We start from the raw sequence: 19,276 nt of genomic DNA, 5'->3' as shown, positions 1-19,276 counted from the left end.
GCGGCGCTCGCCCGGGCGCTGGCCGCCTGCTGGGGCGTGGCGAGAGGTGGGGCCGACTGGGGCGGAGGCGGGGCAGGACGACTACCAGTCCCGGCATTCCGCGGGCTGTGCCCGCCCGGAGGTCGGCGTCACGTGGACAGGGAGGGGGACTGTTCTGTTGGCCGCGTCGGAGGGGTGCAGCCTGGGGCAGAAAGAACACTCGAAGGGCTCCGCTGACGCTGACAGTCGACGCTTTAAAACCTCGCTAGAATTTGTAAGTAAACGAAATGTATATACAACTTTTCCATGTTTTAATATTTCATCTGATAGCTAATTTCGAAAGATCTTTGAGAAACGATCCTTCCCCACCCCCACTTCCCTACTGCAAGATCCCTAAATGGAGCAGATTGGGGTACATTTTTGTTTTGTAGTGAAAAAAAGAGGCTCTTATAAACATTAAACAATAAGGTGGGAATAAATGTTTGATTTGGACTTTGAGACGGGAAGCAGAATTCCTCTCAGGCTCAAAATGTAAATGGGAAATCAGACTACCAGTGCAGGTGGTGATTACTTCCCTTTACCTCTGTGCCAAACAGGATCCCAAATTCGTCATCTTAATCCTTATAAGATAGTAACCCCCCCCCCCTTTTTTAACCCAAATAGTGCTAAGAAGGGCAAAGTTTGAAGTTTTAGTAAGATCCTACAATTACCATTTTGCTTTACATATTATATATGTAATCCCAATTGTGTTTCATACCCAGTGAGAAAGTTTCTCTTTTTCCTTCTTTGACTGAAGTGTACAGTGCTATCAGTAGTGCTTAATTGTTAGACTTTGTACGCAGATACAGAAATGTTATCTTAATCTGATTCAACATACTGTTTTTGTTTCAGTTTTACCTGTTTTTAGGCTTTAAGACATTTTATTTTGGATCTATATGAGAGATCCTTTTCTTGTTTCTATTTTTTAAAAATTAGAGCCGTGGCAGCTATCCATATTTATCAGCTTTATTTTTCAAGCACATAATTAGTATATAAACAGCCAGTGGGAAATCATTTAATGAAGAAAGGAACTTCGTGGTAGAGGAACTAAAAAAATATTCTTGGAAGCCTTTGTGTGGATTAGAACAGCTTTAAAAACTGACATTTGCTATGAAACTTTAAAGTGGGAGCCTCTCAGTAATGTTTGTTTTGCTGAATGCAGAGTCGGCAAGTTGATTATCAGTTTCGATGCTGGTTTATCACGTAACCATGAGTGACTCATTTAAGCTCTATTTCACTTGTTTTCTTTCTGTAGAGGTGGTGATACTAGCCTGAGAGCTTCTGTAATTTACAAATAAAGTGACTTAAGAATATAGCTAATTATTTGAGGATTATTAGGTATTTTAGTACTATATTGTGTCTTGTATATAATTTATTTGTGCCCAAGAAGTCATTTAAGCGGTATTCCATATCTTATGACTACTAATGTGTCGCACATGAGATAATTCAATATAGTGATTATACTTGATCATAAATTTTACACAGCAGATCAGGCATTTGTGCGTAATGAAGGATGTCCTCAACACTGGTTGTGAGCATAAACTTTGGAGTCACAGCTGAGTTTGAATTCCAGTTCTGTCATGTGTGACTTGGCAGGTTGCTTTATTGCTCTGAGCCTGTTTCCTCATCTGTAAAATCCATAAGGTTATTTGAAATATTAATGAAATAGTTTAAGGACTCAATAAATGGAAACTTATTACTAACTGGGCTACTTTCTTAACTAATATTAAAGGAGTTGGCACATGAATTTGATAATCAAAATAGAAAGGAAGAAAATTCACCTATAATTCCACTACCTCAACAGAGCAAATTGTTTTGATTTTTGTGTACTCTCCATTAGCCCTTGACCATAGGTGTACATAATGTAAATGTAGTAACATTTTTGAAAAAAGTCAAATTAAAACATTGATTTGTTAACTTCTGAGGATTTTGCTTAAATTACACAAATAGAACTTTCTGGTTCTGCCTTTATTCTGATCTACTAGTGAAGAAACAGCAGAACTGTTTTTTAGCACAGTTTCCACTTGCTTTCCCCATTCTAAAAAATAAAACCTGTAGTTGCACTTTTATTTAATAGTTCAATAATAAAAATTAACAGCTTTTGAGGACTTCTTTTGTGGCCCTGTAGTAGTAAGTGCTGCACAGTGTCTTTTAACCCTCACAATGCGTCTTTCATCTGGGGAGTATTATTGCATTTTGTGGTTAAGAAAACCACAGCATAGAGAAGAGTTCACCAATCCGATGCTGGAGTAGTCCTTCTGGCCTGGGTAGTCTGAGTTAGAGGACAGTGCTGCAAGGGTTTTATATTTGTAGATTCAGTATATGGATGGTAGGTCATATAAACAGGCAGGAGTTGATCCTGGAGGCTGATTTAGAACTTCTTTGTATAAAAGTAATAGTATTTGTACTTTATAACTGCTGGGACCACCACATTTTAAAAAATTTTTATAGAAAGATAACAAAGATAGGAGTGTTAGCGCCTTAACAGATGAGGCATTCACCTATAGTTTTATTAGCTGTGTTAGTAAAAATATGATTTATATACAAGACAAGTGATTAAGACTAAATTTTCCCCTTTTTTATTAGAGAGAAACATAGTAAAGTAAACATAGGGTTTATAGTGAAGAAAAACTAACTTTTCTTCTTTAAAGCAGTGTTTCTTAAACTTTATAGTAAGCATCAGAATCATCTGGTGAACCTGTTAAAATACAGACTCCTTCAGAAGATCATCAGATTCTGGTCCAGTAGGTTTGGGATGAGGCCCAAGAATTTGCGTTCCTAGCAAGCTCCCAGGTGATACTAACGATTTCCAGCTAATGAGTTTGGTAAGGAAACAAATATTGGTGGTTGTCCAAATTGTTGGCCTGACAGTGAAACTCCAGTAGCAATGAGCACCCAGCTCTTGGTTTTTAAACACGGTTCTCAATAAAAGGAACTAAGATTTTTTGGTGAAGTAGTTGATTCCAGAGCTGGGGCAGGGAAAATACAAGATGAGCCTGGAACTTCTGATCCTTGAAATTAAGGAAATGCTCAAAAAGTTTTTGGGAGCCATGATGTGGCAGGCGTCCCACATATAAAGTGTAGGAAGATGGATACAGGTGTTAGCTCAGGGCCACTCTTCCTCAGCAAAAAGAGGAGGATTGGCAGCAGATGTTAGCTCAGGGCTAATCTTCCTCAAAAAAAAAAAAAGTTTTTGGGGCTTGTTGAAAGGACACAGGAGCCAACTTGAGGGAGCTCCTAATGGCCGAAGCTGGAATGACTTGAGCAACAAAATGAATAATGATAGTATTGGATTTTAACCCATAGAATCAAGTAAGTATCCATGAGTCCATAGTGACATAGTTGAATAGATACAGGAGAATGGACACTCTTTCTTACAGAAGAATTCCAATTAATAAACATGGAAAGCAGGAAATAGAAAATCACCATTAGGCAAAGAGCACTGCAGTAATTATTGCAGACAAAATTCACCTGTGATGCTAGTGGGTGGAAAGTTTGAGGAAAATCAGGATATTTGCATAGCCTCAAAGTAATTCCCCCAAGATAATTATTAGCTACAAAGGAAAAATGGTAGCTTGACAGTGGAGACACCATGTCAACCAACTGATTGAGGTTAACATCACTAGTAACAGTGCATATGGACATCACGAACCCAGTGATGCGATGCAGTTGGAACAACGCAACATCACTTCTCTGATGTTACTCTTGCCAAAAATGCATAACATCTTTCTAATCATGAGAAAACATTATACGAACCCAAATTGAGGGCTATTCAGCAAAATAACTGACTAGTACTTTTCAAAAGTGTCAAGGTCCCAAAGACCAGGAAAGGTCACAAAAGACAAGTAAATACTGAGAAACTGTCACATATAGAAGACTCAGGAGAATTAACAACTAAATGCAGTATGGGATTCCAGATTGGACCCTGGAACAGAAAAACAACATTAGTGGAGAAAACTGGTGAAATTTAAGCAGTCTGTAGTTTAGTTAATTGACTTGAACCAGTGTTAATTTCTTGGCTTTTATATTGTACTTTAATTTTATGAAATGTTGCCTTTAGGAGAAACTGGGTAAAGGATGTAAAGGAACTCTGCACTATTTTTGCAACTTTTCTGTAAGTTTGAAATTAGTTCAAAATAAGTTGTTTAAAAAAATGTGTTGGCTTGATGTAAATACTAAAGATGATTAGGGGAGTTGAGCCAAAACTGGGAATCAGTTATGCTACCCACTGTCAGAAATCTTAGCAAACTCTTTGATCCTTTGTGCACTGCATTTTACCTCTACATGGTCAGCCCAAGCCTGAGATACAAGTCAAGGGAATTGGGAGGGAGTAAGAAGGGGAAGAAGAAAAGGAAGATTTTCCGTACTCAGAAAATGTATATAGTATCTGAACTGCTCCAGGCATTGAGTCTTTATGTAAGAAACAGTTCCCTGAGAAAGTAATTGGAGTCCTTTTTGTTCCTAGTTTGGTACTTCTTCAAACTCCTTTTGAAAAATATGGAGTAAGTACAGTTAATGAACATACTGGGAAATGAGTGGGAAATTGCAGAAATAATAGTACTGACATGTTATGACAATGGATATGGTGCAGAGGAGTGGGTAAGACTTAGAAACTTAGTTTTAAACAGACAGGAATATCTGGTACAAGTATAGAAATACCTAAGCTTGGCCCTAGGTCTCACTATTGAAAGCTGCATATTAACCTTAAAAGCTTTGGCTGCTGGTATTTTATGTTGAAACTGTAGATAGAATTTGAACCATGGACTTGTAGTTCATTAGGGCAAGGTAGATTGAAATATACCAGTAAATTGCTCAACCAGTTGTTCCCCTCTGGTATGCTAGCAATGCACACACACACCTGTGTTGTTTGTCGGTTCCTGGCCTAAGAGAACATTCTGCAGCTGTTTTCTAACTCAGGATCATATTTTTCTTTCGGCTTATCTCTTCTTCGTAGGAAGGAACAACATCGTGTGTGTTAAACAATGCTAAAGATTGTCATCCGTATGCCTTCTCCCAGTGATCTCAAGACTTTCCCAAATTAAAAGTAGTTCCTCAGAAAACAGGATGAAGACGTTTTCCAGGAGCATTGTTTTTATAATTTTAACAAAGAATTATTTTAGATTATATGAGTTTAAAAAGACGAGCTATTCCTTTTTTTCATATTCCTTAATCTCCCATCATCTAAATTCCAAGCTAGTTATGAAATATGAAGCTACTAAGATTTTGCTTCGTATATGAAACTTATCAAAGAAACTGTCATACAAAAAAATAGGCAGTTTTGATTAAATAGCCTTATAATATAATACTCTATGGAAGAAAATATTTAAAATGGGAACTCAAGAAGTTTTAAAGCATTTATATTTTTTCTATGTGCCTATCTTTTGATATTACCTATCACATGAGGAGTTGGCTGAGGCCGAAGTCTAAGGGACATATTTGCCTGGAGAAGTCACCCCAATCCTGATTCAGTCTGAAACTTCTATTATCCTACCATTAAAAAGAAAAAGGGAATTTTTGTCTATCAAAGGCAGATTTGAGCTTGCTTACTAACATCCATTCAGGAAATAGCAAAGAATGAAATAGAATCAGAATATTTAGAAAAGATGATTATTTAGTATGTAGTAAGCTGCCATCGTTAGTAGATGTAAATTTCAGTGGATTAAAAAGAACTGCATTTTCTATTTTGGTGTTAAAGTGCTATTTCCAAAATTTTTTTGTAATAAAGTTTTAGGAAGAATCTTAAATTTATTTCAGTTCTCACACACAAAACCCTGATTTGTCTTTTTCTTTTGTAAACATTTGTGCAGCAGGGAAGCTCTTTACGCTTCAATTTTGGTCCACAGTTATTGGTTAGTAGGTTTGAAAATAAAGGCGTTCGGCTGCTTCTGTGGGCCTTCCTGAATTTCTCGTGCTTTCTACAGACCATCTTTTCATATCCACCCAAAAGCCTTTAGCCTTTACCCAAAGCATTGACTCCACTCTAGATTCCCTGCACATCTAGAAGTCCTGTAAGATTTTTCTCTCTGTGTCCATAGGATTTGGCATAGGGCCTGGTGCATGGTGGATTCCCCAATAACTTAAACAGTTATGTTTAATAATCAGTAAAGTAGGGGTGGTTCTCAAGGTAGTCTCAGCATTTCTTCAAGCCTGATAACAATCATGTATTTGCCTTAAATTAACTTCTTTTGACTTAAGCTAATGGAGTTGAGGAAGGAAATAAATCCAGAATATCTAAATCTTTCTTTATGATGTGGGCATTTTGCATATTATCTGTAATTTAAAACATTGAAAATTTCTAAACCAAAGTTAGTAGCACTGGTTTTTTCTTGTTTTATTAGAAGTTCTGATTGGCAAGTCTACATGTCTAATTAATAAAAACGAGAGAGTGAAATTATTACAGGAATGCTAGTTGTTGGACATCCGTCCAAAATGAGATCTGGGGAGGGGCATCTGCTGGGAATGGAAGTTGCCTGAGATAGCATAATGATTAGGAACCACGAATGCCTACTGGTTCTGGACTATTTAAAATTCTTTTGGGAGTCTAAAAGTATGTACTCTCTTTCCGGAAAAAAATGCACATATATACTTAAAAATTTTTATATATAATTTCAGAGGATTCAGGACTCTCTGAAACCTGTCTTAGATCTTTTTGTATGCAAGTGGAAAATTATGAGAGATGATTTCTCCCACCCACACCTCAATATATACGCACAATTGAAGAGTATTCTGTAGCTTCGCAAACAGCTTATGAAAGGGCTTTCTAAAGTTTAACTGTCACTGCTCCAGAAAGGCAATATCTTAACAGTGGCAAAGGCTACAGGCTCTGGAACCAGTCTGGATTCAGATACTGATTTTTCTACAACGGCCTGTGTGACCTTGGGCAAGTTGCTCAACCTCTCTTGTTTCCCTAACCATAAAATGGAGTTTTGTAAGGACTGCATGAGTTAATACATGGCAAGTGTTTAGAACAGATAGTGGCACTCAATAAGTCTTAGCTGTTGTTATTTAGTATTTTTATCTCAGAGGGTTAGGTACTCTTAAATACCTGGCTGTGTGAATTTCTCTGGGTTGTATCTTGCCTGGCAGGAGGGTGCCTTTTTCTAATTTGCACAAAGGCACCATATGAAATAACAACATCCTTGCCCACAGATGCCCGCCTTTGTGGAATATGCCAAGATAAACTTTCTTTTTCATACCAGCATTAGGTAGGCCTCTTTACCTTATTTCTGGGATGAGATAGTTGCTAACAATTGAGAAAGACGAAGATCTATATCCTTCTGTAAGGCTTCTCTTTTCCTCGGTGTGTCAGTCACCTGCTTTGCCTCTGAGCGGAGTAACTGCTTCTGCTCTTTTTGTCCACAGTGTGAAAGTTTGGTTTTCCTATTAGTCTCTTTTTCTAGTCCATTGCATTTCCTCTCTACTCTTTTTTTTTAATTATAAAATATTGAATCGCAACTATGTAAGCTATCAGGATTTATGATACAGTGAACAATCCTGTACCTTCACCTAGTTAAAGAAAAAACATTTCCGATTATCTGTAAATGCTCTGTATACCTGCCCATCCCATCCCCTTCCCTCTCTCATCAAAGGTAATAATAATCCTTGTGCTTATCCTTTTCTTTTTAGCTTTATTGCATATTTATTCCTAAACAATATATTGAAACTTTATGTAAATGCAAACTATATAATTGTGTGTGCTTGTGTATTCTTCTGCTACTTGCTTTTTATTTTTTAGCTCCATATTCTTGAGTTTCATCTATGTCTGTATGTACAGTATTCCATCATATGGCAATACCTCAATTTATTTATCCATTCTCCTGTTCACGGACAGTTTGGCTGTTATTTTGCTATTACACAAAGAACTAGCATGAATATTTTTATTCATGTTTTTAAATGCACATGTGCAAATTTCTCTAGGGTATATAGCTAAGAGTGGAATTACTAAGTTACAGGAGATGCACACCTTCAGCTTTACTAGATAATGCCAAATTAATTCCAAAATGGTCGTAGTAATTTATGCTCTTGTCGTTAGGGTATAAGGATTCAAGTTACTCTTTTTTCGTGCTGGTTATTCATTCAAGAAGTGTTTATTGGGCACGTACCGGCAGTAAATAAAAAGACAAAAAGGACTACTCTCGAGGAGTTTATATTTTAGTAGAGATAAATAGCTAAAATACGTAATATATCAAAATGGTATATGTGTAATGGGAAAAAATCAGTAAAGCAAGAGGAGGGGATGTCATCCTCTTACTCTTAGAGTAGTGTAAGGATTAGAGACTAAAGGGATGAGGTATAAGCAGGAAGCTCTGGGCTTCGTGTGGTGATCGACATAAACAGGGATATAGGTATGATGAGACTGGTTGGTTGTGATGCTCTCAAGCAGATAATGGTAGTGAAGCTGTGAGTGTGGGGGAGTGGAGTTTGAGAATCTGGCCAGGAGCATTTTCGGGAGGCCCTCTTTGCTCATCCAGTATTGATAAGTCTAAGGAATGAGTGAGGAGGCTGGTAATAGGTGATCTTATTCTGCACACTTAGTGCTTTGGGGCCCTCTTTTGACTCTTGCCCAAAGTTTGGAGAGGACCAGGGGAGGGGTGGTCTTGTCTGGAACATGTGGAACACTAGGGTTCTGTTGATTCAGGAGTACTTGGAGCTGTAGTGTTTGCTTGACTCTTGAAGTTGGAGAAATGGAGGTTAGGGGAAGGGCGGATTTATTCTGAGCATTTGGAGCTTTAGGGCTTCCTCTTAACCCTGTCCAATGAGATGTGGAGTCCTGGGGGAGGGTTGGTTTTGTCTAGAGCATGTAGAGCCCCCGTTGTCAAACTTGTTAATTTTTGCCAGTCTGGTGGATGTGAAATAATATCTTGCTGTGGTTTTAATTGCATTTCCCTTTTTCACTGTAAAAATCCAAAATTCTGTATCTTTTCAATATCAGACTTAGTCATATAACTTTACTACAAACTTTTGTGCTAAACCCCATGAGCATGTGGGTTTTATTCATCATTTGTCTGTCCCATGTACTAGATACTCAAGATTTCCCAACTCAGCAACTGAAACTTTTACTCTGGTGGCTCTTGTCAATAGACCCTCAAAGAAATCTGTTATGCCCTGTGTTGTCACCACACGGGTCGTTCAGTCAAGAACCCTACCTTCTCTTCCCTCTGCTAGAGGAACTGAATTGATAGCCCTCACCCATGCATTGTTACCTAACCTCAAAAAACACATCAGTATATCTACACCAACTCTCTCTCACCTCGTCTGGGGCTCCCATCAAAATATAGGCCCCATGTTGCAGCACCGTCAGAGGCTCTTCTTCAGTTGCCCTTTAAACTTGCCATTTTAAAATCTGAGAATCACAACTACTATTGATAGTCTCTAAGGAAAATGCTTTGGCTTACCACAGCTAAGGCTCCCTCTGCTTTTCAGGCCAAATCTTTATACAGTTTTAACACTCACACCTTCCCCGTGTCCCTTTGCGGTCTCACAGGATGAAGCCTCAGAATTCATGAAAAGAACACTGGAGAAAGGCAGGGTATACATTGTGCTCTGATGATCTGTGGCGCTCCCTGAGTGGTTGCGTAGTTAGTCCATACATCCTACTACCCTACCTTGTTTACTTGTTAGAGTCAGTATCATGAAGGAGTAAAAAGGTGACGATAAACATCTGCAAATTCTCACTGATTTACTGTGTATTTTCCAAGAATTGCTCAGGACTGTGCTGTACTTGCCTTCTTAAACTTACAATGTGAGTAAACCTATAAAGATAGATATGGACAATGAGACATACCCCTCTTGGTTTCTTTTTCAGCCTTCAAAAGGATTTTGTCCAACTTCCTATGGTTAGCTATTAAGAATACTATCTAGTAATTCTGTAAGCTTTTTTCTGGATGTATTGAAGTCTATTATGAAAAGGTTGTCACCATTGTTAATGTTATCCCACACATTATGGGAATAGCATATATGGCATCCATTTCACAGAAAAGATATACAAAAAATCTCTAAGTTTTACCAGGTTAAACATAATTATACAGACCTTATTATTCCCAAAGTGCAAAAGGAGTAGAAAAAAGAAATATAGTCCTAAAAAGAATTAAGCTAGTACAAATCTTAAATGAACCAAAACCCTTCCTAGTGCCTAAATAAGCATAAGAATAATTCCCAATGGATAATTGGTTTTAACCCATATGAAATTGTCATGGGGAAACCCATGAGACAATTCTCATCCGTCTTGACTGACCCAAATGATTTCCAAATGCATGTTTCTAATAATATTGTGAGCAACTCAAAGCCCATATGAGTCGTCTGAAGTTTTATCATTTACAGGTATGTGAAGCATTCCCAGACCCTCCAACCAAGTCAGCATCAGCTACTTCTCTGTGACTGGGTCCTGATTAAGGTCCTCCTACGAAAGACTTCATTGGATCCACGCTCAAGAAGATTCGACCAGGTTTTCCTGACCCCCCTACATCGCTGTAAAGTGCCAAGGCCTTAAGACTTGGGTACGTGTATTACAACGGCAAGAGTGCCAGCGCCCACAAAAGACCCATTGGACCTGTCAGCTCCTCTGTTTCAGCAAGCAGACATAATAACTTACTGGCAAAGCAGAGTAAGCCAAGTGTCTCTGCATCACACCACCAACTGATAACACACAAGAAAAAATAACTAATTTAGACTAGAGCCCTATCTTTTCTTATGAAGCTGGGATTTGAAGGAGCTATTCTGAGATCTGTGCTGCTAGTAAGTGACTGATAACATTATAGACTGGATCGGTCCCTGAGTTCAGAGACTGAGTTGCGATTGAGTGAAAAATAGACAACGAAATCTTGAAGAATTGCACGGAGGTGCAAGCCAAATTTAACCCTCTCCAAGTAATGTTGGTTGGACTGAGAAATTGCTAAACCAAACCTGTAATAGGACTGGTTATTTGGGTGTCTCTCTTTGTCATTGTTGCCTCTTAACTGTTACATTGCTTTCTGTGTTGTCTCTCTAGGCCCAGATGTTCTCAGATAATTCACATTGCCCTGACTGTGGGCAACAGTGGTTCCCTAGTTTAGAACTAGGCCATTGGTTGTACCAAACTGAGCTTATTGAAAATGAATGTTACCAAGTATTCTTAGACCGTATTAACAGAGCTGATTACTGCCCTGAGTGTTATCCTGATAATCCTGCTAATAGAAGCCTTGTTCTGCCTTGGTCTTTCCCACTCGAGTGGGCTCCCCAAAATCTTACCAGGTGGACCTTTGAAAAAGCTTGCCACCCATTTCTTCTGGGTCCTCCACTGGTTAGAAAAAGGATACATGACTCTAGAGTAGCTGGCTTTAACCCTGCATTACAGTTAATCTTGACCAGAACAGACAAAACCTTAAACAAAAAACTTGGCCAAAACAAGTAACTTCTTAAATGGTCAAAATCATGGAGACTTTAGAGGATTTCGTAATAGTAGCCTAAGGAAGATAGAAAAGTGACTCCTTTCTAAATCTGATCCAGACTGTCGCTACTTTGGGGAACTGCTTAAACGGTTGGATCTGCCTACATGGTCTACGCATATATTGTTCAGCATGATTTTAATCAGTGTTGCAGCCAGACTGTTCGTGTAGATCCAGACTAATCCATGCTTCCTATATTTTGGAATTAGTTTACTCCTCCTAAAAAGCTCCAAAGCCTAATTGTTGACATATGACAAAGTTGACCTGAAGGAGAGGCCCCATACCGTGTGCACTGTAATGGTATTTCTAGTGTTAATTTTTGTGGGAAAGGATCCTCATTGTAGCTGGATTCTAGATTATTCCAGTAAAACAACTAGACATTATAAGAAGAAACTACATTGTTCTAACTTCCACCTCTTATACATTAATCAGTGATGATATATATATATAAATATAATTTATTCATATATAACCATTTATTCATTATTGGCTCTGTTTGGCCCATCCTCAGTGTGGCTTCAACATTATCAATAACTGGTCACTGTCAGAGTCGTCACATTCTATCAGGCAATATCTACATAGATTACACAGAAACATTCAGAAATGCCACTGAATGCACTTACTTGGCTCTACATAAACAAAGACTGTACTGTCTTTGTGGTGACTGAACTTAGAATGTTCTTCCCTGGAAATGGGAAAGTACCTGTACTATGAGATAGGTGACAAAAGGAGTTATCAAGCTCAACTCCATATATGTTATGAACAGTGTAGGGGAAGCATCTTAGAACTAAGAAGGTCTTGCCGGACATCAGCCACATTCTGGTCTTCACTTGTTTGTGAGAATCATGGAGCCAGAGTTCAGGTTAAGGAACTTAGAAAAAGCTATTGAAAACATCCCAGAGGCCACTGAACAATGTTAAAATTCCACTTAAGATGCTAGATAATCCAGTGCTTGTGTAGCAACCCAATGTTCTCAAGGTCTCAGATTCCTTCTTTCCTTCCCCGCTGAGATTCTTATCATGTTGGCCTCTGTCCTCATAGCTGTTTCCTCAATGAGTACAATGTGGCTTGTTGCTGCTCCAGACATTTCAATCCCAATCAAAGGCTGAAGTAGGGAACAAAAAGCTTTCTCCTTTCAAGTCTCTGTCTTTTATTTGGGAAGAATATCTTTCTCTAAAGTCCCTTACGGGTTTCTTCTTACATATCGCTAGAAGATACTGGTTCACAAGGAAGCCTGGCCAAGGGGAATGGGGTTGGCATTGGCGGGTAGGGCACATTGTCTCTCCTAATAAAATTAGGGCTGTTTTTGGAAGGAAGATGTGAGAAATGAATGGCTGTTGGTATGCAACAAAGTATGCCCGCCACATGTTGTGAAACCTAAAGTTATTTGTTAGTCTGTATAAAGAATGGAGCCCAGAGATCTACCCTGTATCTGCCTTATGTCTATCATGATATGAAGTTCTCTTCTGTTATATTGCTGAATAAACTGTGTGGACTGCTAAATTGAGTGAAGACTAGTTAGTTTATCCTTAACCCTTGGCTAAGAACTCCTTCACTATCCTAAAGCTCTTTCTAAAAAGTGAAAATTTGCTTTGAGGTGTTGTGTTTGAGGATGGTGTTACGATCAGTATTTTTCAGACACATACTAAGAAACACTCTACATATGGGCAATTTTAAATATCAGCAAAATAGAGAGGGGTTGTTTTGTTTTTGTTTTAACCAATCTCTCCTTTAAATAGTAAGAACAAATTAAATGAATTTATATCATTGATTCTTAAATCAATACCTGGAGGAGCTTGTCCAAACATTCAAATTTCTTGATCTTAGAGAAATTTTGATTCCTTAGGTTGCTCGGGGCTCAGGAGTCTGCATTTTATAAACAGTGCCTTCAGACATTGTTCTGCAGGTGCTCTGTGGACCGTACTTTGAGAAATACAACAGCAACACATCCATGGTGTTTATCTGGCTTAAAAGCATGAGAACTGAGTACTCTTAATACTGCAAGGCAGTGGTAGATAATTTACTTTGCTAGTGACACACAAAGAGGTTTCACCTCAGACTGAAGGTTACTGTTGGTATTTCACGTTATAACTCTGTCACATTTTTCTCATAATTAAAATAATTGGGACTGTTGTAGCCCTCCCCACCAACAGGTCTATGTGATGTCATTATAAGCTATGTGAATATATGGGCAAGAGAAAATCAAAATACTGATTTTAATATTACATTAAGAAGAATACTTTGCCTTCAGACATGATTATATTATCACATACCTGTTATATGGTCAGCTCTTAGAAATAACATCGTGTGTAGAGTTCATAAAATAGAGCAAGGGAGAAAATTTAGAAAGCTTTGTAGCTTTTCAGCTTAGATCTTTTTAGTATGACTTCACTTAGCTTAAAATATTGCATATTATTCTAGAATACTCCACTACCTAGTTATGAATAGTGAATTTTAAAGTTTAAGTATGTCCCTAAAGTTCTCACGACAAATGACCTGGAACATCTTATCCACTATTTTAGATGACGTGAGCCATATTAATCTCCACTTTCATGCTATGGAAGAGTTGATAATATTACACATAGTGGTAGCCATTCTCCAGTGAGTTTTATAACTATTTCCTGTTATTTTACAGCAGACCTGGGAGAGGAAGGTTAATGGAAACATACTGGGGCAGGCTGGGAAGAGGAGGCTACTAGAAAGGAGGTCTGCCCCTGGGTTGTGGGTGACTGAGTTAAGATTCATCTCTAGGTTATAAGAGAAGGAAGGCCAGGCAAGCAGGCAGGCAAAAAAGAATTCCATGGCATCCTAAGAGTGTGTGGCAATCAGTGTGTTAGAGATATCTGTGAAAGTGAGATGAGCCATACCCCTTCCATCTCTTCATTCTCCCCCAGCAGCCGTGAGTCTCCATGGAATCTTGGGAACACAGCTTGTTATAGAGGAAAAATAATGGCCTTGCAGCCAGCTCACCTGCGTTTGTCTTCTAATTCTAAAATTATTAAATTACCTTGGGCATCTTAACCTCTCTCTGTCCAGTTTCTTCATCTGTGAAATAGGTAGTGTATTAATACCTACCTCATACTATCGTGGGCTTTAACTGCGATAACGTATGCCAGTTGTATGGCACGTAGTAAATTTTTAGGACTAGGAAAGGTACGGGAGAACAAGGCAGAAGTTAAAGCCAGGGATAAGGTAGAGTCTTAGTTTCAGAACAGAGATTAAAGCCAATTGTTAGAACTTGATGCTGAATTATCCCAAACTTCTTAAAGCCCTTCCAGTGAAGGACGAGATTAATCTTGGGACGGCGGTTGAGCCTGTCATGAGTCAAATGGCCTTACATGTAAAGATTAAGAGGCCTGGAGGGACAGATGACCTGAGGCCAATGCTTGTCATGTTTTTTAGGCCTGTTTATAATCATAAGTATAGTACATGTAATTGCTGCTTGATTTATTATATCACCTGAGACTTTTCACACGCTGAGATAAGCAGTTTGAGAAAAGTTGAAGGATATGTGCAGATTCTGCACATATGTGCTAGAGTCACATATGTATGCTAGAGTCACAGTTCAAACCTAGGTTCAGGGTGCTTTGTGGTATTTTCACTGGAAGCTTTTTTTTTAGTGTCATGGTTAAAAGCTTGGGTCCCACAGCCAGCCTACCTGAGTTCAAATCCTCTCTCTGCCTTTACTGCCTGTTTGTTCTTGGGTAAAGTTCTTAACCTCTCTGTATCTGGGTTTCCTTGTCTGTAAAATAGTAGGAACATTAATAGTCCGTACATCCTAAGGTTGTTGTGAAGATTAAATGAGTTAATACGTAAAGTGCTTTGCTGCCTGGCACAAGGAAGGCCTTCAATAAATGTTAGCTATTACTGTTGTGTATGTTTCATATGTTGTTTGTCTCCACAGCGGGATTGTAAACTGAGGGCCGAGATACCTGCTTTTTATCCCTAGAGCCCCAAATGGCATCATTTACTAAAATAAAAGATGGTTAAAAATAGAAAAAGATATGTACTTGTTGGGCCCTGACTCCCATCCATTTGTCGTGATGACATTTATATCTAAACTACCATCCTGGGTTCACTGATTCTCTTCTGTCCTTCTTAGTTGCTCAACTTCTAATTTCCCTCTCCTTTTTTTCTCTTTAAATTTACATCTTAGTGTTGCAGATACCACTGCTTCTTGATACCCGTCTCTTCCCTCTTAACCCAGGTCTTCATCCCTTCCCCTCACCTCCTCTTCCCTGGTCCCCTTGGCGGGCCTGGAGGTTTTCAGGATGGAGTAGAGGTCAGGTGAGGTCCTGTTGCTCTCCCAGCCCTGATTTTGTTCTCACAGGCAGCTTTTCCTTGTCCTGTCTCCTCCCACTTGATTGTGACAGAATGTGTGGGAGGCTGTGGTTAAAGTGTGCCTCTGTAATGTAAGTTCTTTGCTTGTGGACTCAAAGAATTAATATTACAGGTCTTTCTTTTTGATTTTTACATTTCCCCACAGAAGCTAATGTATTTTATTTTATTACTCATTTAAAAAAATTAGCAAGCCAGCCCTGATGGCCTGGTGGTTAAAGTTTGGCGCGCTCTGCTTCAGTGGCCCAGGTTTGGTTCCCAGGTGCGGAATCATTCCACTGGTCTGTCAGTAGCCATGCTCACACAGAAGAACTAGAAGGACTTACAGCTAGAATATACGACTGTACTGGGGCTTTGAGGAGGAAAAAAAGAGAAAGATTGGCAACAGATGTTAGCTCGGGGTGAATCTTTCCCAGCAAAAAAAAAAAAATAATAAAAAAATTATTAGCTATGTCAAACATATCGAAAAGTGAAGAAAATAACACTCACCTGTGTACCCACATCTAAAATACATTAACATTTTCCCACATCGACCTCACTTTTTTCTTAAAGATACTTTACAGCTTCAGTTGAAACCCACTCTTGTTGCCATCCTATTCCTCTCCTTTCTTCTGCAGAAGCAAGCACTAAATGGAAGTTGACGTGTATCCTTTCTATTCATGTGTTCAATTTTTAAATTTTATGTATATTTAATGTACAGAGCAATAAAAAGGAATGAAACACTTTTAAAACTTTATTACTCAGTAACAAATTTATATATAAGCGTGTAATATGCATCAATTTGTAGAGTTATGCTTACAGCACTTTAGTTTGTACTTTGGGATCTGCTAAACTTGGTTGTGTGACAGCAGTGCACAGGTCATTTGGTGTGCCAGACAGTGAACACCTACCAAGTTGTCAAAGCACTTACCATTGGTACGATGAGATGGAGCAGAAAGGGTACATAAAAGAGCATTGGGCAGCCACATTTGCAGAGGAAAATTTGTGTCCCTCTTTAGAGAAGACCTAGGAAGTCAAATTAAGGAAGGCATCCCTCAGCCTACCATCTGATGCATTCTCAATAATTGGAGAATAAAACTTTGTAGCTTTAACCTGTTTCAAGCCCTCACAGACACAGTTAAAGCAAAATGATACAAGTTTTTCTGCAAATTTCAGGGTCACAGGGAAGTGGAGATAACTGCCAGTGATGGGACTGTTTTATTTAAGTGGAAAAATGAATCATCATAATCTCCATGTATGGGGGCACTAGAACCAACATTTCATGATTGAACTTGAAAGGGAGTCACTAACAGTAAATGTCTTTTGTGCAGTATGAACCCCCTGGGTCTTCATCAGTTCCTTTTTGCAAAAGATACCGTCAAAGGTATCTTTTTTGGACATGCTTATGCAATGGTTTTTCTTACAGCTGCGGAAAGTCTCTACCAACCCCATTTTCCTTCAGGAAGAGGCTTGGCCTCACTTCCATTAAGCAGTCCAGAGGTTCCTGATGTACACATTTCCTGGTATGGATTGGACACTTGAAAAGATTGATCTGCCTCTGGGACAGAGGCCTCTAGATCTCCCAGATACCCCACCATGTGACTTCTTGCGAGAATGTGTGGAGAAATTCTGTGTTTGTACCACTTCTTGCAGCCTGGGGGGAATACCATTTCAGCTGCAAGCAGTGATATGTTACAAATGTCTGAAGGAAATGGGCCACAGGAATGATGTGTGCCTCATGGACAAGACAGGTGTACATTGAGCATTTGTAAGAGTATAGAAATATCTGATGGTTCCTTTACAGGTGGTTTTTTGGCTGCAACGTAGTCATCAAGTAATACATTTTTGAAATCATTCACTTCTATTTATTTGAAATAAAGTTTATTGAGGATATTCTGTATGCAATAAAATATACAGATTTTAAGTTTGGTGACACCTGTAACCACCACCTCAATAAAGATATGAAGCACTTTCGTTTCCCCAGAAGTTTTCCTCATGCCGTTTTCCAGTCGGCACTCCTTTCCCCAGTCACTGCTGATCTGTTTTCTGTCACCATAGGCTATAGGCAAACAACCATTTGCCTATCCTCGAACTTCATGTAAGTGGATCATTTGGCCTTTCCCCTTACGTGTGGCTTCTTTCACTCACCATATTTTTCACTCATCCATGTTGTGGTGTGCAGAGTAGTTGCTTCATTTTTATTCCATTCATTCAATTCTTTTTGAATCACCTAATGTAGTAGTGTTTTATGTTTCTTAAATTTATATAAATGCATTAATACTGTCATACATTTTTGAGATACATGATTCTTTAATTGCCATATATAATATTACATTGTGAGAATATGCCACAGTTTTTTTTAATCTACTTCCTTATTTGTGGACATTTAGATTGTTTTCTCATTTTCCCTCATTTTAAGCAATGCTGCTACAAACGTTTTTGGGCACTTGAGCAAATTCCTCTAAGGTATATACCTAGAAGCAGAATTGCTGATTGTGAGATAGGTGTGTCTTAACTTTAGTAGATATTGCCATATTGCTCTCCAAAGTTGTAGTAACACTTTACCTCATTGCTGGTGGGGTGTAAGAGCTTTCTCTATCTCCAAATCCTCACCAATAGTTGGTATTGCCTAACTTTTAAATTTTTGCCAGTCTGGTGGTTGTGAAATTCTATTTCATCAGTAATTTATTTTGCATTTCCCTGACGACCCTTCTTAGCGATTCATTAAACCTTTAGGTTTCCTCTTAACTACTGGCTCATCTCTTTTGCCCACTTTTTTTTTTTCCGTAGTATTATTTCTTTCTTAGTGATTTTGGGTATTCTTTATGTATTCTGGATATTAATCCCTTGCTGATTATATGTGTTGCTCTTTTTCTAGTCAGTGAATTTATCTTTTAACTTTGATTTTGAGGATTTGTATAAAAATTAACATTTTTTATGTGCTCACGTTTGTCAAATTTTCCCTTATGGTTTGTGTATTTTATATCTTGCTTAAGAAACCCTTGACATTTTAAAGATATTTGATATTCTGAAAATTTCAAAATTTTACTCTTTACATTTAGATCTTTAATCTGGAATTGATTTTTGTGTCAGGTGGGAGGTAGCAATCCAATTTTTTCCCCAATGAATAGTCAGTTGTCCCAAAATAGTCATTAATTCATTCTTTCCCTTTTGTCACTTAGCCAATTTCCTTTATATATGTGTGCATATGTTTCTTGGCGCTCTGTTCTGTATATTGTTTGTTCTTGTGCCTATGTCATATTGTTTTTATTGCTATAAGTTTATAAGTCTTGATATAGCTAGTAAAGATAGCCCCCCTCCTTCTTCAGAACTATCTTGACTCTTCTTAATCCCTTACTGCTCTTTGTGAATTTTAGGGTCAGCTTGTCCACTTTGTAAGAGTCATATAACAATCAAAAAATTGTCTTGAGATATTGTTTCAAACTGCAATGATTTAGAGATTAATTTGGAGAGAACGGGCATCGTTGGTTCTGAGTCTTACTGTCTATGCACATATG

At 38.3% G+C, this 19,276-nt stretch overlaps 2 protein-coding genes across 5 annotated transcripts in view; both read left to right on the top strand.

Moving 5' to 3' along the window:
* Positions 1 to 19,276, top strand: part of LOC103567034 (torsin-1A-interacting protein 2-like) — a 36,492-nt gene that overhangs the window by 4,742 nt on the left and 12,474 nt on the right. Inside the window, exons 1-2 of one of the 4 annotated variants that reach the window (XM_008543625.2) lie at positions 34 to 253; positions 10,339 to 10,514. The exons of 1 other annotated variant lie outside the window; for it this stretch is intronic. The gene's annotated coding sequence lies outside the window, so the exon portion shown is untranslated. Of the gene's footprint in view, positions 1 to 33; positions 254 to 10,338; positions 10,515 to 19,276 lie in introns of those variants that run through there. 2 more of the 4 variants (XM_070591724.1, XM_070591725.1) reach the window with 2 other exon arrangements.
* LOC103567022 (torsin-1A-interacting protein 2) lies at positions 10,869 to 12,944 on the top strand. Its single transcript, XM_008543619.2, has one exon. It carries the CDS (start codon positions 11,012 to 11,014, stop codon positions 11,405 to 11,407), a length of 396 nt encoding a protein of 131 aa, XP_008541841.1. The 5' UTR covers positions 10,869 to 11,011; the 3' UTR covers positions 11,408 to 12,944.

This window comes from Equus przewalskii, chromosome 23, assembly GCF_037783145.1.
Source record: "Equus przewalskii isolate Varuska chromosome 23, EquPr2, whole genome shotgun sequence".
NCBI lineage: Eukaryota > Metazoa > Chordata > Mammalia > Perissodactyla > Equidae > Equus > Equus przewalskii.
Note: the sequence above shows the minus strand (reverse complement) of the source record. Positions and strands in the feature narration are given on the sequence as shown.

What these genes read in the sequence shown, in the direction of transcription:
- LOC103567022 (XM_008543619.2), top strand. Translation starts at nt 11,012, where the DNA reads ATGTTCTCAGATAATTCACATTGCCCTGACTGTGGGCAACAGTGGTTC.